The sequence below is a fragment of the Lepidochelys olivacea genome, assembly GCF_965140295.1.
Source record: "Lepidochelys olivacea isolate rLepOli2 genome assembly, chromosome: 2".
In the NCBI taxonomy this organism is placed as follows: Eukaryota; Metazoa; Chordata; order Testudines; family Cheloniidae; genus Lepidochelys; species Lepidochelys olivacea.
This window is the reverse complement of record NC_140412.1, coordinates 35628900-35655802: the sequence shown is the minus strand read 5'-3', so window position 1 is coordinate 35655802 and position 26903 is coordinate 35628900. Positions and strand designations below refer to the sequence as shown.

At 40.1% G+C, this 26903-nt stretch overlaps 1 protein-coding gene across 3 annotated transcripts in view; it reads left to right on the top strand.

Annotated features, from left to right (window-relative positions):
* Positions 1–26903, top strand: part of ZFPM2 (zinc finger protein, FOG family member 2) — a 443433-nt gene that overhangs the window by 108249 nt on the left and 308281 nt on the right. For all 3 annotated transcript variants that reach the window (XM_084620788.1, XM_084620787.1, XM_084620786.1), the window contains one exon: positions 8566–8667. In XM_084620788.1, coding sequence (XP_084476914.1) covers positions 8566–8667 — 102 coding nt within the window. The remainder of the gene's footprint in view (positions 1–8565; positions 8668–26903) is intronic.

Below are 26903 nucleotides of genomic sequence, written 5' to 3'. Positions count from 1 at the left end.
TGCAAATCGCCTATAAGCTTATTGACCTGAATCTTTGACTCCTTGTTTTCTTTGGATTTGGCTGGAGTGTAGACACTGATAGAGCACTGATAGAGGTGATTAAGCAGCCCCCAGCTTTGCTTGGCACCAGACCCCACCCCCCCCGAGGCCCGAAATTATCTTTCTCTGGCAATACTTCTGTTTTCCTGGAGCTCGTACGCCTTTATTTTTTTTTAGCTATTTTTAATTTGTTACATTTTCTTTATGTAGGCTTTCCAAGTAAATGAAGGGCACATTAATTCTTTTTGGTAAGCAGAGATAGGAGAGGGCATGTATATAAGATGATGTGTGTTCATCTCGTAGGACAAAAAAGATTGTGCATGCCATGAAAAAATAACACTTTTCAATAACATTCCTGTAAAGAAATACAGTATCAGACTGATTTATTTGTGTGTAGATTGGGGGTTCAGAGTAAGGCTCTTGACTCAGCAGAGTGTGGGTTAATTTCAGTTTATCGGCATTCCATTCAACTGAGGCAATCTACTTTTCCTGGCTTTGCTGGATCCTGAGCATCGTCCATTTCTTCATCAGATGCAGCATATGGATCCGGAGAAGTAAGAGATCCCTCATGGCAGCTGTAGAAGGGCACAAATTAGTTAGAATTGGCTCTTTCCATGATGAAAGGACATTTTTTTTCTTACTAACATGTGCCTCCTCCTTAACCCCTTTGTCTGTCATTGCTTTTTATCTCTCTCAGAAGGGCCACAGCCCTTTTCTTGATAGAAAAGGAAGGAGATAGCAGAACGTGTTTGAAGTTATTTTTTCACTAGACTGAAGGGTCTCTGAATAGCAACTGGGAGACTGCCTGTCAACTACTCTGTTCTCCTTTCACTGCTACCCCGGATGTTGTCTCTAGAGGTCAAATCTTGGTCCTACTGAAATGCATGCCAGAGTTCCCAGTGATTTCAGTGGGATCAGAATTTGGCTCTTCGTGGCCAAGCACACCCTACTCATAATCAGGAAGCGAGGGCAGTGTCATTGAACAGAAAACTGAATTTCACAATTAACTAGCCAGCTGGATTTTAAAAAAGCAAACAGATAGAATTAACCAGAGAATGGCTTTAAAATGTGCAGAGCTGTGGGCTGAGAGTAACATTTTAAACTGCTTTAAAGTTTACAAAGCAGTTTAATAAAGTAACTCTTGCCTTTTGAGTCAGTACATATGGGGCTCCTTAAGAACAGTGAAATTGTGAACTTTATCACAGCTGTGATTATTTAGTCACCACAACCCCAAAAGCGATTATTTAGTCACCACAAGTACTGTGCTGTCCCCTTTCCTAGAAATTGTGAAAATTTAACTTGACATGGTAATCACAAAGTAAGAATTTTAAATAAATTAGAGGTAAGCTCCCATAAAATATGAAATACACAAGTGACATACTTTTATCCATTTGCTTGCATAGAGTATTACAGCTGTATATCTGTTTCTGATTTTTTTGGGAGTGGGACCTTTTATCTCTTCCACCTTTTTCTTCTGATGTTGTCTTCTCTACTTGGTTTTGGATGCTGGTGAAGGTTTTGAAACATTTCATGAGGATTCATTGTCAACCCAAGTCCAAAGAACTCAGTTGTGCACAAGCTTAGCACCCCAATAAGTGGCTGTGGATGGTGGCAATAATATAACTCTCAAAGCACTGGAAAAAATAAAGGAGTCCCACATCTATGACCTGATGGGATAAATATTATCTCTGGAAGGATTATGATGGATGACACAGAACTAAAGGAACCATTTACTTGTGGCAGCTAATTCTGACACTTGTTTTGACACATAAGATGTCCTGACTGTTTTTGAAACAGCTAATCGGGATGTTACAGGAGTAATATTCTGAACATTCTTGGAATCTGGGAGACAAACTGGATTGGTATGGACTCCCAGGATGATAGACAGGTACTAGTTTTTGTTTTCTGATAATCATTGCAACATAACTCATGGAGGAGTGTAGTGAGTTAGTGGTGGTCCCTCCCCCTCTGGGTCAGTGGGAGGCCACTCCACCTCGCTACGTCACTGGGTATCGCCTAGGGTTGCCAACCTTTCGGTTTCACAGGGAGCATCCTGGAACTGGGCTCTATCTCCCGGAGGCTACCTAAGCCAAACTTGGAGATTTTAGGCTGCTAAAAGTCCGGAGGGGCTAAGGCAGGCTCCCTGCCCACACTGCTCCTGTGCTGCTCCCAGAAGCAGCTGGCATGTCCCTGCGGCCTCTGGGGGGACCACGGGGTCTCCGCGTGCTGTCCCTGCCCTGAGCACTGACTCTGCAGCTCCCATTGGCTGGGAACCCATGGGGCCTCAGGGATGTGCTGGCCGCTTTTGGGAGCAGCACGGGGCCAGGGCAGGCAGGGAGCCTGCCGTAGCCCTACTGTGCTGCCACCAGGGAGCCAACCAAGGTAAGAGCGTCTCTCCTAGAGCCTGCTTCCCTCACCCCTGCCCACCCCACAATCCACTGCTCCAGCCTGGAGCCCCCTCCCACACTCCAAACCCCTCAGCCCCAGCCCAGAGTCTGCACCCCCTTGTGCAGCCCAACCTCCTGCTCCAGCCCGGTGAAAGTGAGTGAGGGTGGGGGAGAGCAAGCGATGGATGGAGGGGGGATGGAATGAGCAGGGTGGGGCCTCAGAGAAGGGGCAGGGCCTTGGGGAAGGGGCGGGACAGGGGGTGGGGCAAGGGTATTTGTGTTCATGTGATTAGACAGTTGGCAACCCTAACGTCACCTAGAGTCATGGAATTAGCAGAGCATTGAACAGTTTAAGGGCAGAGTGGTACAAGTCTATGAGGCCTGGCCATCGGTCATGGTGGGGCAGCAAACAGTTGAAGGCTCTGGCCTACAGTCAGGGCAGAGCAGCCAAACAGTTAGGGGCTCTGGCCCGTGATCTGGGCAGAGCCGCATGGGGATTGGGTGTCCTACCTCCGGTGGACAGCCAACAAATGCACGTCTCTTGGCCTAGAGAGGGGAGGCTGCCAATCCAGGGGTGGGGTGGCAGAGGATAAGGGGGCCCAAGCCCACCCAACTCCAGCGGGCCCCGACTTAGTGCCCTAACGGTGGTGGAGTATTCCACCACTGGGTCAGCGGGGAATTCAGCTGCAACATGCTGACCGAGTCTCTGGTCAGCTGCCCCTGGACCACTTCCTACACTCCCTTTGGGATGTAACTGGATCTGTGGGGCCCCTCTGCTTGCTTGGGGTAGAAGGCCAGTGGCAGTCCCAGCGACACCTCAGGGCCTTGGTCCAGCAGCTCTGACCAGTCTTCAGCTCAGCAGGGGTCCACTGCAGTCTCCCAGTTGGGAGTGGGCAGGGGGCGTCTGTCTTCTTCGGTGGCTGTAGCACAACTGAGCTCCAGGACCCACCCTTTATACTTTCTGTCCCACTTCCTGACTTCCCGGGGGGAGGGACAAGCATGACCTGGCTCTGCCCACAGAGGTTCAGAGAGTGGGTTTTCCCTCTTTGGCTCAGTGAGTGGCCACTCTGCCTCACTACAAGGAGATTTAACTGCTTCTTGGTATAGAGGTTGCTGGAATGCTACAATTCAAATACAAGCAACAAACTATTTCCAATAAGACAACTTAAAATTTCACTTTGTGAGGAGTAGGCACCTATTACTGAGTGTTATGTGGAAAACAGTCTTAGGAGAAGACAATATAACAAGGGGAAGAGTACAGGATCATAAATTATTGCAATGGTAAATTTAAAAGCCTGAGATGTTCCTCTTCTCTGACTCATATTCACTGTACCAGTTGCAAAGGTGGCTGGGAGAGGAATTCACATAAAAAAAACGTAATATTTTTAAAATAGAAAAATAACAGAATTCTTGCTTTAGTGAATCTAGACTATGAGAAGGCTCAGGCAACCCAAAACTGTGTTCTTTGAGGCTTGCCTGGGCCTATTTGAACCCATCTCTCTATTCTACTCAAGGATAAGATACCTGATTAGGATGCCTTTGGGTGAGGCCCCCACAAAACTGCTTAAAGTCCTGGAATTTAGGAGGCAGTCCTTTAGAACCTGAGAAATCTCTTGAAAGCTTGAACCTCTAGTTAAAAGTGTGAGGAATTTATTTAGGAATGAACTAAAATATCATAACCACTCTCTCTTTATACCCAGTTATAATCGCACTTTCCCTCTCTTTCCAAGATTCTTCCAAGAAACACATTAATATAGGAAGTGACCTGGGATCACAGGTGGATGTGATACAAGTTAATTTTATTTTTTTTACATTGAATTTGACAATGGTACTTCATGGACTTAGTGTTAAATAACATAATTCCTTTCCTCAATGATCACTAAAGCTATTGATTCGAACAAATCTAAGAGCTAGATTGTGCCTGAGAGGCACAGTCCACTACTGTGCCCCTTTGTACAGCTTATTCCCATCCCTAATCAGTGCTATCATGAAGGGAGTAGGATAGGGAGCATTTCCTACATTCCTGCAGCATTGCCAATCCTTAAAATTTTAATCTGATATCTTATGATATATTGTGCTTCCCTGAAAGCACCAGCTGCTGGAGTCATATGAGAATGTGAGAATTTCAGCTTTCAAAAAAAAAAAAAGAATAAAGAGTTTAAAGCAAAAAAAAAAGGTTTAAAACAAACAAAAGGAAGTATTTCTTCATACAACGCACAGTCAACCTGTGGAATTCTTTGCCAGAAGATGTTGTGAAGGCCAGGACTATAAAAGGGTTCAAAAAAGAACTAAATAAATTCATGGAGGATATGTCCATCAATGGCTATGAGCCAGGATGGGCAGGGATGGTATCCCTAGTCTCTGTTTGCCAGAAGCTGGGAATGGGTGACAGGGAATGGATCACTTGATGATCACTTGATACCTCTCGAGCACCTGGCATTGGCCACTGTCGGAAGACAGGGTACTGGGCTAGATGGACCTTTGGTCTGACCCCATATGACCGTTCTTATGAGTACATTTCTAGCCCTAATGGTTGAAGAGTAAAACCTGAAAACATGAACCCTAAGTGCTCAAAAAAACAGCAAATAAAAAGAACTCGCAATTTATTATTTTTAAAAAATCTCATGATTTTTAAGACAATTCCTGATTTGTGTGAGCCTGACTCATGACTTTGGAATGCTTGGGGGTTGGCAATACTGCTCCAGAGAGCAGGAATTGCTATTCTGCCTGGCCCTTACATAAATTGTGCCAGGTCATGGGAATGAAGCTAGCATAGGGAAAGTACTAGTCAGCCTCTCTCTTAATCCTTTACCCTTGGGATTCCATATGTGCTGAACCATGGCATAGCAGTTAGGCAGCTGGTGTACTCAGACCATTGTCCCATTGTTTCCTTGTGGTCTGTCAGTCTTTCTCTCTCTGCCTGTTGTCTCTTGTATTATACTTATATTGTAAACTCTTTGAAGCAGGGACCATCTTTTTGCATACATACAGTACCTAGCACAGTAGAGCCCTAGTCCATGATTGACAATCCTAGGTGCTACCAAAATGCAAATAATAACTAATAATGCCTACTGCTCACATTTTTATACAACAGGGAAGCCTTAATATTTTTCTGTACGTCAGGGGAGGAATGGCTGGGCAAAATTTGAAATTCTGTTAACAAAAGGCTTGATCCTGCAAGATGCGGAGAGGTCTGGCCCTGATTCAACAAAGTACATCGCACGTGCTTAACTGTAAGCATGTGAGTATTCCATTGACTTAGTTACTCACATGCGTAAAGTTAAGCACTTGATTAAGGACCAGATTTGTAAAGGCATTTAGACCCTTAAAGATGCATAAACATCTTAGCATATGCTAACATCTTAGCATAACATCGTAGCCACTGTAGTCTTATCTACCTTGTTGCCAAACCAAATAAGGTGAAGTATGAAAACGTCATTCTCAATTTATTTTTAATAGCTTCATTTTGAAGGTCAGCATTCTCATACAACAAATGGATTATAAATTTAAGTGGGATTTTTGGCATTATATGGATGTACTATACATGTTCCATATATGCTGAAAACTTACATGACTATCAGCATTAGAGAGTTTTGCTTTTCATTTTTTGCTTTTTTATTTTCTAAGTGCATGCAGAATCTAAGAAAGTTATATTTTAAAATTATTTTACAAGGATCTCCACTTCAGATGGCATGTATTTTAGAACATCCATATGTTGTCAAAATTTAGCAATAAGTTCAATGCAAATCCAGATAACATATTTCAACTTGGATGTGGTTCCCTTCAAAGTATCTGCGGTCAGTCTGCAGGGATCCCAGAAAAGCAACACTATTTTCACTGAGTAAGCTGCTTCCATTGGATTCCCAGGGCCAGATCCTCAACAGGTATATATTGATGTAGTTGGCTATACTGATTTACAGAAGCTGAAAATCTGGTCTGTAATTTCTGCTAGGGTTCCAGTTCAACAAGGTATTTAAGCATGTGTATAATTTTAAGGATGTGAGTAGTCTCATTGGCTTTAGTGGGACTAATAATATACCTAAAATTACACACATGCTTATGTACCTTATTAAATTGGAGCCTAATATGAGAAATGATATTCCTGAGTCTCTGTATCAAACCTGTTAGTTTTTTTTTTAACAGTATTGAATGTTATATCTGAGAAGTGATGTTTCATTCTGAACAACTATATAAGGATGTTAACAATTTAGGTTTACATTTATGCTGTGAGGGAGAATGAGCACAAACTGAATTCCAAACTTTTAATCTTTCCTCACTCTAGTATGAGCTGTAGTTTGATGTTTGTGACTGGTACAGTCCTTTACCCAAAGCTATCTTGTCTGATGATAAAACCATGAGTGTATGAAGCTCACACATTTTTCATCTCTTTTATGACCTTATCTTCCATGAGCGGCTTCTGTGAAGGTATCCTAACTATAGGGAGCACCTGGAAAACATATATGATATCTATGCTGTGATAAGCAGTTGTGAACAAGAAAGTAGATCTATCATTTCTGAACTGTTCATTGTTAAAAATACTTTGTTGGTTTAGCTGATTGCAAAATACATTATAGGGTGACTAACAGCTACTGTAACACTCCTAGCTGAGAAAGTTCAGTAGTTCTATTGTCGAAGAATTTGTGTAAGAGGTTAATATTGATAGGAATAACATGGATAAAAAGAGCAAGGTTGAGAATCATTGTCTGCCTGTGTGCCTGCTTTGAAATGCTACAACTACTTATAATAAAAGTTGGTTTAATAAAAATTGGAAAACCTGTATTTTATGGTAAGATATTTAATTTTCAGAGACAATGTTTATATATTTGAAATGGTTTATTTGCAAGCTGTCACTGTTTGCCTCTTTGCCTGCATTGTTAGAGACTTTAAAACCCTGACCCATATGTTTCAAATAGTATATTCCATTTTACAATTTTCCTATCCTTTGAGTCATGATCATTTGTGCCACGTTGAATGATGCTGTGTTCATTTTCCTTTTATTGGATTCACATTTGGTTATGAACACTGGGGCTAGATTCACAAAGGGACTTAGGTGACTCTGGTATTCACAAGATCTCCTCTCAAGTGCCACCAAACTTTCTAAGTGCCTAAACTCACTCGGCACCTATGTTTTTGCAGTAAAAGTTCCCTACGCATGTGTGTTTCTGCCTCTAAGCATGTGCTGCTGCCCCACTCTGGCATCCGGATGCCTGTCTCCCGTCTAAGCCCCAGCTCAATTCAGAAACTGAGGGAAGACAAGTGTTCAGCCACTTATCTCACTTGCTGGTAGTCTTGCTTTGAGCGAGCCTAATTCCACACAAAGCAACTGGGGGAGGAAAGACAGAAGGCTGCAACTTTCCCTTATAACTTTAGTCCCGTGGTTAGGGTACTCGTCTGAGATGTGGGAGAACACTGGTTCAAACCCCCCATCCCTCCACCTGATGAGGAAAAGGGAGCTGAACAGAGATCTCCCACCTCTCAAGTGAGTGCGGTATCCCTGGGCTATGGGATATTCTGAGATGGGGTGTCCTCAATTTCTCTAGTTAAAGCTATTGGTTAAATAATTAGAGTCATTAGAATAGGGGGCTTGATCCTGGGTGAGTGCTCTAATCACCATATAGAGTCATTCTCATGCATGGTCTCTCTCTTTCTCTCTGGCCCAATGACTCTGTAGTTATTTATTCAAAGTGGAACAGCTTCAACAGGAGAGGCTGAGAGAGAGAGAGAGAGACCCACATCAGACTATCCCATACCCAATGGCTAGGGCATTCAATTGAGCGGTAGGATACCCTGTTCAAATTCCTGCTCCTCATCAGGCAGAGGGGAGACTTGAACTGGTGCTCTCTTACATCGCAGGTAAATACCCTAACTACTGGACAAAAGAATATAAGAAAGGTCCTCATTCTTGTCCACACCAATCTCCAAGAGAGGTTTCACAAGGATTGATTGATCAAGCCTTATATGTATAGTTATTTGTAGCCATTGATTATTCACGGGTGTTTAGTTGGTCAACAATGTTATCTTCTCTCTCTTTATATACTGTATAATATATGCACTCACATACACACATGCACACTTATTATGGATATTCTATCTGAGTGTCACAGAAATTATTTAAGTTTTATGTATTCCTTCTTTTCAGGTGATGAAGAGGGCAGCCAGGAAACAGCAGAATCAGATGGTGATGCACAGTCAGAGAAACCAGGACAATTCATTGTGGAGACAGATGACTGGGATGGGCCAGGTAGGAGAAAACAAATTAAAATCCAGAATAAATAATTTAAAATGGAGACTCTGAGAATGTTTTCTTCATGTTTCAGTAAGTAGGGTCATTGTTGCATTGTTTTTTCAATGGACAAAACTTCCTGTGTTCATGTGATGCCTTGGGAATCTACAGATAAGAGCTGAGGAAAAATGCTTCACCAGACAGCTGTTCTGCGCATGTCCATCTTGCATGAAAATTATACAGCGTAATGTTCCCATGATATTTCTACTAGAAATAAAAAAGTTGTTGTTCCTTCACATTTTGAGGATTGAATGCAGGATTGGAGTTACCAAAAGGCTCCCAGTTTCATTGTTGCCTATGTCTGGTAGTGCTTGCTTCTGTATTCTACTCTGTTTTCTGTGGCCAAACATCTGTATCTAGTTCCAAACTCTGAGTTTAACAAATGAATATGGCTGCCAATGCTGTTTTCAAGGACTTTTCTTATCAGTTTTCATTTGATATAAATAATTTAACACACCCTGGTCATTCACTTCAGTGTTAAGAGAGAAACCTTTTGACTGCAATCAATAAACTGTAAGAGCGTCATGTGTGAACAGAAATATGCAGTAACATTTTCTGTTATGAACAGTAAAAACACTGCAAATACATTATTGGAGGAACATTAGGCAGTATAACAGTTCTATGGGCATGCGAGAGAGAGAGAGCTCCAAACAGGTATTAGTTATAAATAGGTAAACCTTGGTTTGTGTTGTAAAGACACATTAAAACAAAGGGTTAGATCCTACAGTCCTCACTTTGGCAAACCTCCAGTTTAATTCAGTGGGATTTTTTAAGCTACAGATAACAGAATTTGTCCCCAATCATTGTATTTAATATATTTCTTCATTGCCAAGGGCAAAACATATATTTGAAGCCAAACATATCCTTAAAGTAGCTGTGTTTCTAAACAGAGAACATTCCCCTGAAAAGGATGAGCGTCAGAGAAGAGAGCCATGAAAGTATTCTAGCAATAATTTATAATGCAATAACACTTTTCATTAGAAAAAAAATCCTATATTTCAATCACATTTTCATCCTTGCTTGAATTTGCAAATTACTGTGTGCTGTGCATGAAGAGGAGAGAACTCCTGTGGTAATTTTCTGAAACCAGAAGCTGGAAAATATAATGCAAACAAAAATGAAGATACAGTATATCTCTGATTATTATGATGTCATTTATAATGTTGTTAATGATATACACAAATATGTTTATATTCTGTACAAAGCAATGTAGTATTATATAAAACAAGATTTGGTATTAAAATGTATTACAGTAAATTTAAAATTGCATGAAAACCTCTTCTGAAAGGGAACAGCTTCTTCTAGCTTCTTTACAGTTTTGGAGATTGTTATTGTTGCATTAAATTTACTCCCTTTAACACGGGAATAAAATGTCTCTTAAGAATCTTAAGTTTTGTGATTTCTTTGTTTTTAGAGCAAAATGAATGTACTTGAGAGTAGAATTTTTATTATTGTCTTATGTGAAATAAATGCATAGGAATATTTTAGGGGATATTTTTGAGGACAGCAAGAAGTAAAAGGTTTTGGGTTTTTGTAAGCAAATTCTTACGTAGATACTTGGTGATTTTTGTCCCGGATGTTAAAAGGGTAAGAAGATACATTTCTTGAATTAAATGTATCATGACATACTAGAGATGAAGATGGAAACTGAGAATGAATATAAGGAAACTCCTTTTTGTCCTTAGAAAAGTGACTACTGAAATAAATCAGAGCTTTAATTAATTTAAATATTATTCTTTCACATGGAAATAACATGTTTGTAGCACAGAAGAGAATAAATATATCACATGCCATGCTCCTGCGCCTCTCTCTCTCTCTCTCTCTCTCTCTCTCTCTCTCTTCTAGTTCTTTAAATGAAATTCTGTATTCATTCTTTTGCTAATATATATAAAAAACAATAGAAGATTATTTTCAAACACATAATACAGGAAAAATTAAAATATTTTCTCCTTGTACAATTTTTGTGTAAATCTAGTGCTCATGAAATTTACTGGCTTGACAGTGTTAGAGAATGAAGTCTTTGGTTATTTGAAGATTATGTACCAGTACAGCATAGGAAGAGCCAGTACAAACTTCCCTACATCTCTCCCAATGTGCCTCTGCCCTTTCTTAGAGAATCCACCTCTCGGCGTTAGAGGGTGGCATAATATCCATTTCCTGTTCAAGCCTTTATCTCTTCACTGAGATGGAAGTTGTTAATAGTACCAATTGTGATGGTGCTTTATGTGATACCAAGAGCTGTCCACTGAGATCTGGATTGTGACCATCAAGGGCTGTGGAACAGTCATTAAATGGTACCAACTTTATTTTGACCTAGGCTGAATTTTAAAAAATTGGTTTCTTTCTTTGTTTATGTTTGTAAAATTCACGGTTGTTTGCTGTGACATCATGGTGTTTTGTAAGGTTCCCAGCTGCTGAGGGATTCAGGCTGTGAGATATTTATTAGTATTTAACTTATAATTAAGGATAGGTCCCAACCAAAACCCCAAATCTGAAAACGAGTCCCTTGTCTTTTTCTTAAAAAAAAAAAAAAAATTTGCTTCATGAAACTGTGCCAATGTGTCCAGAGACTTTAGCAATTGGATGCATTTTTAAAAACAAAAATAAATTAAAAAAATATTTTTTTCCGTCTAAATGTTCTGCAGTTACAGACAGCTCCTATTAGGATTTTCTTTCAGCTCACAAGATTACCTTACCTTCACTGACTGTAAAACAGCTCCAGGGGAGCCATCTTGGGTAAATGTATGTGTAAACTGTCCTCAATATTAAAATTTTTTGTTCCTCTATTGTGTTAAAAATATTAATTTTTAAATAACAGAGGTCTCTCTGCAGACATGGGGGCTGGAGCAGATGGACTGTGCCCTGGAGGCTGTCAGGCAAGGGCAAATTCCTTAATTTTGCTCACGCTGTCATGCTGCCTTATCTCAAATCTTTCTCACTTCTGTTTGGACATGTTCTAAGGGACGGATCTTGCTTCCATTTAAACTAATGGCAAAAGTCCCAGGATCAGAAAGAGTTTGTGAAACACAATTGGGTATTCGGTGTGGAAAATTTTATTTGAAAAGGATTTATTTTCCAAAAGTGATGTGCGAATGAAAACAGAGGTCTATGAGGGAAGTAATTTTTCAGCCTTAAATATAGTATTTGTTATTAAATGAGTGCCTGGTATGTGCTATGGCTCCATAATCTTTACATTTAGGATATCTATGTTCTAAGATAATAATGATCACTGTTTTAACACATATATTCTCTACGCAAAAGAATAAATGGACACAAATCTGACATCAGGAATCATAACATTCAAAAACCGATAGGATAACACTTCAACCTCTCTGGCCACTCAGTAAAAGATTTAAGGGTGGCAATTTGGCAACAGAAAAGCTTCAGAAACAGACTCCCAAGGAGAAACTGGCTGAGCTTGAATTAAAATGCAAACTAGATACTATTAAGTTGGGTTTGAATAGAGACTTGGAGTGGCTGGGTCATTACACATATTGAATCTATTTCCTTAAGTTAAGTATCCTCACACCTTCTTGTCAACTTTCTAAATGGGCCATCTTGATTATCACTACAAAAGTTTTTTTCTCCTGCTGATAATAGCTCATCTTAACTAATTAGCCTCTCAAAGTTTGTATGGTAACTTCCAACTTATATATATATCTTACTATATGTTCCATTCTATGCATCAGATGAAGTCGGCTGTAGCCTACGAAAGCTTATGCTCTAATAAATTTGTTAGTCTCTAAGGTGCCACAAGTACTCCTGTCTTTTTGCGGATACCGACTAACAAGGCTGCTACTCTGAAACCTGTCATAGAATAAGATGGGGTTCTAGTTGCTGACTGCTACATACCACCAAATCACATGAGAAAAGAGGATCAGGATGATTGTCCTTAAGTACTTACGTATAATCTATTTGTAAGGAAAACACCTGTATAATCATGCTGGACTTCAATATGAGTGACATATGCTGGAGGTCTTATTCTGCCAGTACTAACACATCCTTGGAATTTTTAAAAATTATAGATTACAATTTCCTAACCCAAACAGTGTTGCATCCAAGACACGGGAATTCCATATTAACCTAATCTTGACAGACAAAGAGGAGTTGATCAGAGAACTAAAAATTAGTGGTTGTTTAGGTGAAAGTGAATATCAGTAATATGTGTATTTGGTGCTTTAAAATGGCTAGTTTCAAAGTTGGAAACAATTATGAGCCAAATCAGCTGGGAGAAAGACTTTAAAAAGAAATACAGGAATCATAATTGGGAACTGTGTAACAACATTTTCCTAGATGCCCCAAAAAGCTATAGTCAAGAGAGAAAATTATACTGGTGAAAAAACTAATCTGGTTTTCAGGGAAAGTGAAAGCAGCTCTCGCTCTCTCTCTCTCTCTCTCTCTGTGTATATATATAGGCTAGTTGATAGCAGTGAATATAAATTAAAACTAGGAGTTGTAGAAAATTGATAAAGGAAACAAAAGTATACAAAGAGAACTCTATGGCTTGTAGAATTAGGGAATAAGAAGGATGTTTTCTTTCAGTATATTAGTAACAAAAGTAATCCTAACAATGTTATTGGTCCATTACTGGATGAAAATAGTAGAATTGTCAATAATATTGCAGAAAAGGCATAAGCATTCAATACATTTGTATTTGGGAAAAAGCAAGATGATGTATTCCTGTCATATGAAGATGATGAAATACTTTCCATTCCCACAGTAACTAAAGAGGATATTAACAAGCAGAGAGTAAAGTTAGAGATTTTCAAATCAGAAGGTTCAGATAACTTGCATTCAAGAGTTTTTTAAAAGCTAGCCAATGGACTCTCTGAGTTGTTAATGTTAATTTTCAATAAAATCTTGGAACACTGGGGAAGTTCCAGAGGACTAGAAGAAAGTTATTGTTGTGCCAATATTTAAAAAGGATAGAACTGACATCGATCCTGAGCGAAATAATGGAACAGCTGAAGTGGAACTCAATTAATAAAAATTTAAATGAGCATAATGTAATTAATGCCAATCAGCACTGGTTTATGGAAAATAGATCTTATCAGACTAACTTGACATCTTTTTTTGATGAGATTACAATTTGCTTGATAAAGGTAATAATGCTAGACTTCTGTAAGGCACGCTGTCCTTCTAAGTAACAACTCTGAAAAAAGCATAAAGATCCTGGAGGTTAATCAAATGAACATGGTCACCCAATGGAACGGTGTGGCCAAAAGAGCTAATGCGATCCTTGGTTATATAAATGGGAATATTGAAGAGGAGTAGAAAGGTTATATTACCTCTTATATGACACTGGTGTGATAATAAATAATAAAACGTTACTGTACATGACGTCTCATATCATACCATGGAAAATCCTGTTCACCTTTCACAGGAGGGGACGGGACAGATTTTCAAGTGTCAAGCACCACAATTGGAGTGAGATTTTTCCAAAAAGCTCAGCTCCCTTTTAGTCCTTAAATAAGAGTCAGATTTTCAAAAGAACTCAGCACCCAACACACTTAACTCTTTTGACAATTATCTATATGCTAATATGCTTCTCATCACCAATGAGGGTCTACAATCATTTATGGATTTTTTATCTTCATAACTCCTCTGAAGTACTGAAGTATTATCCTCATTTTATGGATGGGGAACTGAATCACAGGGTAGGTTAAAGTGACTTTTCTGAAATTACACAGGAAGTCTGTGGATGAGGTACAAGTTGAACCCAGGCCTACTGAATCTAACTCCAGTGCACTATCCACTAGACCATACGTACACACAACTGACAATGGCTAAATGGGAGCTTTCAGAGTAGCAGCCGTGTTAGTCTGTATCTGAAAAAAGAAAAGGAGTACTTGTGGCACCTTAGAGACTAACAAATTTATTTGAGCATAAGCTTTCATGAGATACAGCTCACTTCATCGGATGCGTTCAGTGGAAAATACAGTGGGGAGATTTATGTACACAGAGAACATGAAACAATGGGAGTTACGGTAACACCCATTGTTTCATGTTCTCTGTGTATATAAATCTCCCCACTGTATTTTCCACTGAATGCATCCGATGAAGTGAGCTGTAGCTCACGAAAGCTTATGCTCAAATGAATTTTTTAGTCTCTAAGGTGTCACAAGTACTCCTTTTCTTTTTTAAATGGGAGCTGAACTTTTAAAATGTCAAATAGAATTATTCTCATGAGTAAAGAGGAGTATTTGTCCCCACATACAAGCCAAAAAAAGAAGAAAAAAAAGGAAAATGCAGCTGAAGACTGATTTTAAGGTTCTGTTTGATAATCACGTCTTACAATAACCTGTTTATATGGATATGCATATACAGTAGACCTTCACTGGAAGTCCAGTCCTGCTTCCAGTTAGTCAATGGACATTTTGCCGGCAACAGCAGTAGGAGCAGGATAAAGTCCTACTTCACATTAACCATGGTGAGGCCCATTGTGAAGTAATGTGTTTTATAAATGACGGAGCATCTGAAGAAAAACAAGAATAAAGGCCAGAAGAATGCATCACAAAACATTTTTTCAGTTATTTCACCATTGTAGGTTGGTTCTTATTTATGGGGATGTATCAAAAATGTATGTAAAATGATAAAACATAAGAGTTCTGTGCTACTATTAACTTTTTACTGAAAGGTAAGGAGAGTTGGTCAATATTTTGTGCGAATTATAGCATGCTGTTTGAGTGGAATGCGGATTAGTGCAGTTCTACTGTATTTTATACTCCCAATGGTACACATCTTCACTCATTATAAAAGGTGGTTTGAAAAGTTTGTCTTAATAGATTTACTGCAGCCTTCTGTATGAATTACTGTGACTCTGTGTTGATTGTTGGACTTAACCGTGTTATTTAGTAATACCGGAAACGGTTTGGGGTACAAAGCAAAGAAAGTGTTTGGTATAGATTGGAATGGTGGTAGACCACTGTGAGATGGAAACAGGCACTAATGATACAGCCTTTTTTTGTTAAACCAGTCCTAAGAAGGACTGGGAGATTACAGTCCTGATTTTGTTTCTTTTTTTGACTGGGGAAATGTGGTAGATATAAGATCTGGGAAATGCTATTTGATGTAAATTAACAAAAATCCATGAAACATCGTTAACCATAGATATAGTCTGACAGTAAGAAGAATATTCTGAAGAAGCAGAGGAAATCATAGAATGACTGTGTGTTACTCTGACAGTGAATCGGTATTATCTCTACTATCAGATAATGCAGTTATCATTAATTTTCACATTTGCATTTCAATCTTTGGAAGGAAATGACTCTTGCCGGATGAAGATAAGAGCTCTGTACCACTATAATGAGCCATCATTTTATCCTGGTGCTTTGTATCCATATGAAAATGAGGCTGGATGGTGGTGTGGTATGTGAGGAGGAGGTGGGGGGGGGTCAAAGAAACATTATAACAAAGTGTCAAAATCACTACAGACTTTGGAGCCCTTTATGAAACAAGAGGCAGTCTAAATAAATCTTCTGTAGTGAAGTGGTTATCAGATTAAAAGAAGAAAGCCTGGCTCCTGTATTGCAGGAAAAACTGGAGGAAGAGGAGGAAAATTCTCTGAATCTTATTCCCTTAATCCAGTTTCCACCACTAGTTTAGAAATGTGAAGAGGGCATGCAAACACATGATGATACTCATCAAATTAATCTCTTATGCTACAGGTCTGCTTCTGACATTTAGATACTATGATCATGGGTGCATTAGAAGCAGAGAGAAAGTTTGTTGAAAGGGATGCCAATACATGGCTGTCTACAAGGTATGAGGGCAGCTGAACCCTGGAGCTCTTTTATTACATGTCCATAGTAACATATTAAATGCAGGTCTTCATATTATTTTCACATTGGTATGCATAACAGGTCCTAGTCATCATTCACAATTTCATTCAGTATCAATTCTCACGTATAACACAACCTTATTCTGGAGCCTGAAGGTGCATCTGCACAACTCTGAACAAGGAGCTTTTCCTTCTCATCTTGACTGAATGAAACCAGTTGTTTGAAGAACAGTCTCATAATATCTTCAGCTCTCTTAAAGGATTGTACTGCATTGGCAGGGACATTATAAAAGCACTTACTAACCAGACATTCTGGAATAAACAGGCTTATAACATTGCTGTAATCATTTGGGATATTTGATTTTCTCTAGCTTAAAATTATCATTTCATATTTTTCTTTTTAATGAAAGATAAATATTTCTCACAGATAGTTTTTAAATTATAAAGATTGTACTTTTGTTAGCAGTTATCACTGTACAATAGTGCCAACACTAATCATTCAAAACTCATGAGTCAGTCCCCCTCAGAATCCTGAGATTTAAAAAAAATAAGGAGTCTTGGGTTCATTTTATTTGATTCTTAGTTGTTGAAGCTTTAGGGTATATTGTGACTCTATATATTGGTGGTTAGAGGCACTCTTATCATCAGGCAGAGGTGGGAGTTGAACAGGGATCACTTACATCCTTGGAGAATAATCTAATCACTGGGTTAAAAGTTATGATGAAAGTGGCCCTCCACCACTACATGAGGCACCTGACTCCAGATAAGGGTCCCTGGCTGTGAATCCCAAGTCGAGATAAGCACCTCCCTGCAGAGTGGCTTTAGGTGCCTAATTCCGTGAGAGGGGCAGAACTTAGCACACATTCCTCTCCTCAGCACCTCTGATTTCTAGCTTGGGCAGCTCTCCACTCAGCATGCTGGCTTTTGTGAATCCCATTCTAAGGCACCTTTCTCTCCTCATTCATCGTATGGGAAGCCTCCATGCTGAACCCTGGCTTTATGAATCCCAGTAATTTTCTAGGCACCTAATAGTTAGGCACTGTGACATTAAGTGTCACAACACCTATGTCCCTTTGTAAATCTAGCCCTTTCTTATAAACAATAGCTGAGATTCTCACATAGTCACATCACACATCACTCTAGGACATTTTATATGGCAGGCCTGATTCTATACCCTGCCACTTGGCATAGGCCACATTTAGCAAAAGTTACTAAAATAGAAATAGCTAAAGATAAACCATGTTGGTAATTACCTATATTTATTTTAGATTTTGGTGACTGCTACAGGCCATAAAAGACATTCACTCTTTGTCTTATTTGAAATTTTCTTTTCTTTGACTTGCCAGGCTGGGGTATCTACTCTCCAATCAGTGGGTCATTGCTCTTTAGTGCCATTTCCCCCTCGCCTGGGACAAGTACCAGCTTCCACCAGACTTATGCCTCCCCAGCACCTCTTAAATGTGACCAAGTGGTTCTACACCCGTACACAAGTTTTTGTTGGAATGCTGCATTGGAGTCTGAACTCCAATTTGTGATTTGTAGAGTGCACCAATGTGTTGCACTAATTCCCCTGGTGGATCTGCTGGTGTGCACTAAATGTTCCTTAGGCACATTCACAGGACTACATCAATGCACACTAGTGGAGTCTGCGCGGGGGAGTTCGAGCACTAGTGTGCTCTACAAATTGAACCCCCATAGTGTGGACTCTGGGGTTGTATAGACAAGCCCAAAGATTCATGGGAAGTCCATAGGATGGATTAAACTGTTCCATGGGCCAGATGTTTGACACCGCTACTCTAAGAGCTGGTGTTTTAAAGGAAACACCAAATACTCTTAACATAACTCTTAACATTGCAGCTTTGTTCGTGTCAACAAGCAGTGGAAAGTGAAACTGACTAGAAACCAAAATTAAAGTAAATTGTCTATTTGCACTTTGTAAGCTGAGAAAAATGCAAAAGTCAAAGAAGCAGCAGTGACATGTAAATTAGATTTTTTTAAATCCTTTCCATTTTAATAATTTTAGGGTCTGATTAGAAACAAAGGTAAGGAAACTAACCCTGAAATGTATTATTTTTAGCCTGATAGTGTTCATTTAGCCTCTCTGAGCCTTGGTTTACCCATCTGTGAATTATTAATGTAAAGGATGTTTTGATACTCAATATACTAGAGGTAGATTGATGTTTTAGATACGCTGTCCCAGCCTGATCTACTAGTGGGAGGGTGCTTCCCATCATCCAGACACATAAAGTGCTGAATTCTAGATGTCCCCAAGGCTGAAGACTGATGGAGTAGCTCCTTGTGTTGCTTCAGGGCTTAAGCCAGTCTTTAACTGTTAGAGATCAGGATGAGACCTGTGTGTGGTAGGGGCTGAGGGAGGCAGATTATGACTCATCTAACTACTATGAGGTTCTTACATCTTCCACTGAAGCATCTGATATAAATGAGCAAATTACTCTATTGTTGGTAGCATTTACTCTGCAGGTGTAGCTTTGCTGAAGACTTCACTGGAAAAGTGATGGGATGACCGTGGATATTTTGGAGAACATGATATGTGCACAGGGACTGAATTTTCAGATCCATTAGGTACCCCAATTTGGGAATGATGCCTTATATAGTAGATACAGTGAAAAATACAACTCCCTGTAGGTCACACAGTGAAGGACTCAGTGTGTGAAATTCTGCTGGGAATCAATGAACATCTGCATTACAATACATTTGTTTCTTGTAGTTTCATACACCAAGGGACCTGTAGAATCTATCAGGAAGCTTTGCACTTCTCAGCTGTCTCCACTGTATTTTGGTTATAAAGGCAATCACATACTCTGGTAATTGCATAGGACTAGGAAACATTGTGTGTTTCTGGAAGCAGATGGGTTGAAGAATCAAAAGGGGCATATAATTGGTCCACAAGTATTTTGCTCTTTGTTGTGTTTTTCTCATTAATTCTACCAAGATTATTACACACAGAACACTGCATAGCAACAATTTGGCTTGAACAGTTGAAGGATGGATATGTTAATATATTGAACTGTCAACCCAATGTGGAGTGATTTACCAGGAAAAAATTATAGTCTAACTAGTGAATGCAAATAAACAGGAGATATGAGAGTGCCATTTCTTTCTTAATTTAGCAGTTCTTCTTCGAGTGCTGGTCCTTATGGGTATTCACTATGGGTTTGCATGCACTCGATGTGTCTGGGACTGGAAATTCTTCAATAGCAGTGTCCATTGGTCTGTTTCTGCACCCTTCATCTCCTCGTACTCCCACCTGAGGGCACAAGGGGTGACACAGGCTGACTGCCTCTCCAGTTCCTTTCTACTACTCATGGTCTGGGACGGAATTATCCTGTGGCTGTAGCATTCTACCTTTTACTTGACTTTTGACTGTGAATATTTGTAGATAGCTTATATATAAGTTAGAAGTTTAGTTGTAGTTAGTGGGAATTGGGGAGTTCTCCCCTGTTGTTTCCCTGCCATTTAGGGCACTTAATATACTGAGTGTCCCAGGCTTCAAACTCTGGCTGGCCTGCCTTTGGTTCTTCCATGGCTTGCCTTGGGGAATCACACATTCCATCAAAGTGTGAGATCTGCCGCCCCTTTTCACCTCACATTAGGCAGTGTCTGGAGTTCGGACTCTGCAGATATCTAATGGAGCTCTCCATAAGGCTCCTGTTAGATCTGGGACCCTCCTACTTGCTGTTTCATCAGCTGGTGCTTCTGGGCTCTGCCCTTCCAGCAGTGGCACTTTCCAACTTGTAATCTTCCAGCAGGCCCAAAGACTTTACAAAACATAGGCATAAAAAGTTTAAGGAGAAGTTCCCTCATAAAAAGAGAGACTACATAAGTCCTCCAAGGAAAAGATTGCCTCTCCCCCTTCCTCGGTACCAGGGAGACTGAATTCATGAGGAACATGGGCTGGCACTGATGGTATCAGGAGCTTCCAGTGCTCTGAAACTGTCCACAAAGATGTATAAGGATAGGAAGGGACACTCACCCTCCACACTGGTGGAGGGTACTACACTGGTACCACACCGCATCAAGACCACTGTGCTCAAGCGTACATAGCGGACCAACCTATACCAAAGACCCTGGCGAGTTCTCCTCTGTAACCTTGTTATGCCCTTTCCAAGAGCTTGGCAATTTTCACAGATCAAGAGTTCGTGATCCTATCTGACCTGCTTCTAGTGAGAAACATCACTACACCAGCCACATGTCTTTCACTGGTCCCAAGCACAAGCACTAGCTGGGGATGCTCTGACACCACTGAGACGTTACTCACCAGGGTGTGCCTTTGACCATGCTTCCATAAGACAGATGATATGGAAAGCCCCACCTATAGAGTCAGGTGACTTTTATTCTGTAGATCAACAGGAGGTGGTGTTGCCGATTCCACTGATGATCTGGACATGGGACAACAGCTCGGATGAGGTTTCCAAGGCCTCGTGGAGGTCTCTATACCCCTGTCAAGGTTCCTTCCCCACTCTGAATGTTAGGGTACACATGTGGGGACCTGCATGAAAACCTCCTAAGCTTACTTTTACCAGCTTAGGTTAAAACTTCCCCAGGGTACAAACTATTTTACCCTTTGCCCTTGGACTTTCGCTGCCACCACCAAACGTCTAACACTGGTATTATTATTATTAGGGAAGAGTTTGTTTGGAAACGTCTTTCCCCCCAAAATCCTCCCAAATCTTACCCCCTTTTTTCTGGGGAAGGTTTGATAAAAATCCTCACCAATTTGCATAGGTGACCACAGACCCAAACCCTTGGATCTTAAGAACAATGAAAAAAAGCATTCAGTTTCTTAAAAGAAGAATTTTAATAGAAGAAAAAGTAAAAAGAATCACCTCTGTAAAATCAGGATGGTAAATACCTTACAGGGTAATTAGATTCAAAACGTAGAGAATCCCTCTAGGCAAAACCTTAAGTTACAAAAAGACACAAAAACAGGAATATCCATTCCATTCAGCACAGCTTATTTTCTCAGCCATTTAGAGAAATCATAATCTAACGCATATCTAGGTAGATTACTTACTAAGTTCTAAGACTCCATTCCTGTTCTGTCCCCGGCAAAAGCATCACACAGACAGACTCAGACCCTTTGTTTCTCTGCCCTCCAGCTTTGAAAGTATCTTGTCTCCTCATTGGTCATTGTGGTCAGGTGCCAGCGAGGTTATCCTAGCTTCTTAACCCTTTACAGGTGAAAGGGTTTTTCCTCTGGCCAGGAGGGATTTTAAAGGTGTTTACCCTTCCCTTTATATTTATGACAACCCCTGTGACCTGTACTGTGGGGCCTGCCTCCATACCCATATGATCACATCTACTGGCCAGACTGTTGCACCTGGGATCCATACCATTCAGTCCCAGCCTACGAGGACTCGGAGTACCACTTTCAGTAGAGATCGCCTCCAAGAGAGGAGTCTCAGCTGCTCTGGGAGCATGTGGGGAAGCAAGAACAACTGAAGCAGCTGATACCGCTGGATCCGTCAACAACATTTTCTTTTTCTCTGGGTGAGGTGGTGGCAATGGCCACTCCCTCCTCTCCAGATGACTACAGGCAGTACCAGGAACTGCTGAAAACTTCCAGATTCCACTAGAAGAGGTTCAGGATCCCCCATATAAACTTCTGGACATGCTCCACAGATCATTCCAAGGTGGCTGTCCTTATTAAAGAGGCCATTTTGGAGCCTAAGGACACTTGGCACACACACACACACACTTGTGCCCTGACTCCAAAGAGGGCTGAGAAGAAATACTGTGTTCTCTCCAAGAGTATGTAATAACTGTTTTCCCAACCTAACTCTAGCTTTCTAGTTGTCCAAGTGATCATGGAGTGGAACAGTTTTCACCAAACCAGGTCCACTCCCTTGAACAAGGATACCAGGAGACTAAATCTCTTCTGCAGAAATAACTTTTTACCAGCCTGTTATTCCATATGGCAAACTACTGGGCACTTGTGAAAATATGACTTTACTAATAAACAGGAGACACGGCTTACCGTGCCATGACGACTTCAGTGGTTAAGAGGTGGGCCTCTTGGCTGAGGTCCAGACAACGGTTGATCTCCCCTTCAAGGATAACAGCCTTTTTAGTGAGAAAATCTATGACATTTAATTTCCTTGAGGACTCTTGCACCACCCTCCATTCCCTGGGAATATACACTCTGGCTCATCGTAGAAAATATTTTAAACCACTGGTGCATAGATTTTGGCCAACCCCTGAATTCTCCTAACATCAGAAGACCTATGAACCATTCAGAAAACATCAGACAGAGGGTTCATCTTGGCAGACGCACTGCACCACTGCCATCCATGCTCCAGACTAGCTGCCTACTGAGAAGACATTTTGATGGGATGCTTGAGAGCCATCAACCTTTCCTCTCACAATCAGTCTTCCCCACCCCTTTCTGTGATTACCTGGCTCATTTCCTTCCATCTCAGCAACTTGTAACATAATACAAATGTCTTAGATGTCATTGCAAACAGGTACTTGATTGAATCCCTGCTCTCACTTCTCTAAAACCCTCTTCCTTGTCCCTATTCAATGACATTCCTCACGGGACTATTCTCAGTCAGGACATGGACTCTCTAATCCAGTTAGGTCTACAGAGCCTGCACCTCAACACAGGGGGAAGGGCTTTTACTCCAAATACTTCCTAATCCCCAAGATTCCTTCTGACTTTCAGTTGAATCAGACTGTTAACCTTCCTGTATTTTACCCAAAATCTCACAATAAAAGGGAGGAGAGGAGACTGCACTCCTTAGACGTGCAGAGCTCTGGCCTTCCACATGTACAGGCCAAGGCCCTTTAGAAGATCTTTGAGGTTATTTGTCTCCGTAGTTGGTAGGATGAAAGGAGAGGCAGTATCTTCCCAAAGACTCCCCAAACGGATTTCCAACTGCATCCTCCTCTGCTACGAGCTTGTGGGAGCCCCTTCGCCTCAATCTGTTAGGGCTCATTCTACCAGTGCTCAAGTGGCCTCGGTGGCTTGCCTGCAAGGAATCCCACTCTTGGAATTCTGCAGAGCAGCAGCCTGAGGCTCTATTCACATGTTTACCAGGCACTATGTCCTGATGCAAGCCTTGACTGAGGATGCTTCAGCAACCCTGCAAATGTGGTGCAGAGCACTTAGTCACACCTGCTTCCTCAATAAACACTATTTGGAAATCACCCACAATGATTACATATAGGGACCAGCCCTTGAAGAAGAAAGGAAGGTTACTTATCTCATAATAACAGGAGTTCTTTGATATTTGTGGTCCCTGTTGGTATTCATGCCCTGCCCTCCTTCTCCTCTGCTCTCCTCCTCTTTGGGTTTGTGGTAAAATAGGAACTGGAGGGGCAGCTGGTCTGTGCTATGCTTTCTGCCTTAAATTGGGAACATGATGAGATGAAGGGTGCAGGTGCAGACCAATGGACACTGCCAATTAAGAATTTTCAGTGCCGAGTGCACGGAGCACCTGCGCATGGACAATGAATACTTCAGGGGCGACACATCTGAGAGAACTCCAGTTATTATAAGGTAAGTAAACTTCCTTTTTTAGTTGGTTTCAGGTACATATCCTGTATTTAGCACCTCATTAAAGAAAATATTTTGAGTTACAAAAAAGGCCTTCCTCCTACATCTTTGAAAACTGTTTTATCTACTTTCTTTTAAGCCCTCACAACAGTGGTTGAATTAACCTATCCAAAACAAAACACTTTATCATCAGGATCCATCGTACCTCTATTCAAAAGCATCAGTTAGTCTGCAAATTAAATTTTAATGCAGTATGCCAATGAGAAACTAGATACTGGTATTTACCCAGTAAAATGACATGAATGATTAGAGAAAAAAATCATTTATAAGTTCTGGATAACATGAGAGAGATAAAAGGAAAGAGCCTGCAAAGGACCAAAGTCAGACATTTCAAAGTTGTAGTCCGGGCTCTGACAATGACTTCCTCTGAGACTTTGGGCAACTCATTAGATATGGCTATGCTGTGACCAGTGGCAAGCCTCCGAGCCTGGGTAGATTGATTCCCACTAGCTCAGCTTGAGCTAGAGCGCTAAACAGTGGACATTGTGGATCCATCAGAGACTCCAGCTAGCCACCTAATTTCAGATCCAGCGGGGGCTGGTGATCTTGCGAGCCTGGGCTGTTTTCCAAGATGTTGACCGAGCCGCAACATCCATGCTGCTCTTTTTAGCATGCTAGCTCGAACATGCCAGCTCAAGGCTCGCTCTGAGCTGCAATATAGACATTCCCATTGAGTCCCTTATTTTCAAAAGTGTCTTTTTTAGTTTATTCAATTCTTGGGAGTCCATCATGAGGACTGAAGTTAAAGTTGGATGATTGTATTGGTAGTTGTCAAATAACTGGGAACCAAAAGTAATGGACACTTTTGAATTTGTGACTTATCTTCCTTGTTGTAAGACTGGATCTTGTGATATGCTAAATGCATCCTGCAAGTTCCTAGTACTCTCAAATGTCATTTACTTCATTGGACATTGTGAGCACTGAGTACCTTGGAAGTTTCGATGCTTACTTTCACACTATAAAATGGAAATCATAATTTCCGTGCAGGAGAATGAATTTCATAAAATCATTGGGAATTTTGGTTTGACTTCTGTGGAAGGAGTGTTGGGTCCAGTCTTTTTAAGGCATAATAGTGACGAAAATAGCTTTATAAGTGCATCAGTAAGTATTATTATATAATCATTATTCAGTATCCTTTCACTAACATGGCAAAATAATCCGAATTGTATTTAAATGACTGTCAATCCTCCTCATATTGTAATGTACCATATTAGTTTAGATACTGAAATTCTTTCAGATCATTATCCCAAAACCAAATCCAGATGTATTGGAGAATGGTTACTAACATTCTTATGCCTGTAGTTTGGTAAACCTAAAAGATAAGCCCCAAGGGTTTGGAACCTTCTTCAAATGTGTTGTTGCCTGGAAGATGCTTTAAATTTTTCAAAATGTATTCCGTAATTTAAATGTTGTGCTAAATATATCCAGTGTAATTTAAAATTGGAATAATCATGAGAGAATATTTTTGTGTTAATCCATCCCTGGAAAATGCTAGCATCATAACTTTTGGGTTTTAACTGCCACATTGTGTATTAATGGTAATGATTTTCAAATATGTGAATCTCTAATGCAGTGCAAATAAGTTTTTAATGCTCTGTGAGTGATTATAAAGTGCTGAGTTAATGTATATTAGGCTCTGTTTATACATAGAAAACACATCCATGACAATGTTTTGCTGTTGTGGAAAACCACACCAATATATTTATTACTCCTGGTCACTTGTTTTCATGTATATACAGGCAGATTCTCGGAAATCCTTTATGTTGTGCTATTTCTTGAAAAAAACCTGAACTCTCATTTAAAAAAAGAATCCTAAACTACCTGCCTTTCTCCCCACACCCTTAGCTCTGTTCCCCCAGCATTATAATAAATCTGAATAATAGGAATAATCAGATTTTATTTTAAAATAAATTCCTGGGGATTTGCTACAGATAGAAGTGAAAATTTGTCACACAGGATTATAATTTAGGCCTGGAGTAATTGGTGCAGGATTGTTCCCTTACATATGATTTTTTTTAAAAAAGGAAAACTGATATAAAGCACAGCAAAGATTATGACAATAAAGCCATAGAAACTATGCTTTCAGTTAAGAGGAAAGGTAAGAGAAATAAACAAGTTGGGGCTGATTCATAATTGTGTCACTTCAGTTTTATTCCAGTATAATTCCATTGAAATCAAGGAAGCCACAGCAGCATATAACTTCAGTGATGAGTTTATGAATATATTAGAAAGATGATATAGACTAGCAAGATTTTCAAAAGTGACTAGTACGTTGGTTTTTGGGGGCCTAACTTGAGACACCTTAAAGAAGTCTGACTTTCAAAGTGTGGGTGCTCAGCACTTTGTAAAATCAGGACTCCCTAAGGTATCTCAAATTGGGCACTCAAAAGTTGAGGCACCTAAAGTCACTTAACAGTTTTGAAAATCCTGGCCTCTATAATAAATGTAATCTGATCTATTATACAGTATCTATGTAAAGTGACAATATACTGACCACATAGCTGTCAGCTTGCGACCAATACAGTTTTCCAGGTTGGATCTAAAGTACATCATTGTAATTACTTTAAATGAACTTTAAACATGTAGGAAAGAAAACTATATTGGTTTTAACTTTTTAGAACTTAATGGTTTATAGTCTGACAAACTATAGTGATTTGTGTTTTATGGACTTCCACTCACTTCAGTGGGCTTTGATTCAGGTTTAATATTGCCTTGCTGAATGTTCTTATTTTTCCCAGTCATTTACAGTATTACTGTTGCTCAACCTTTAATGTAGACTACTCTTAAGGTGCATGGTAGGTCTCAACTTTTCATGGTAATTTCCTTTAAGAGGTT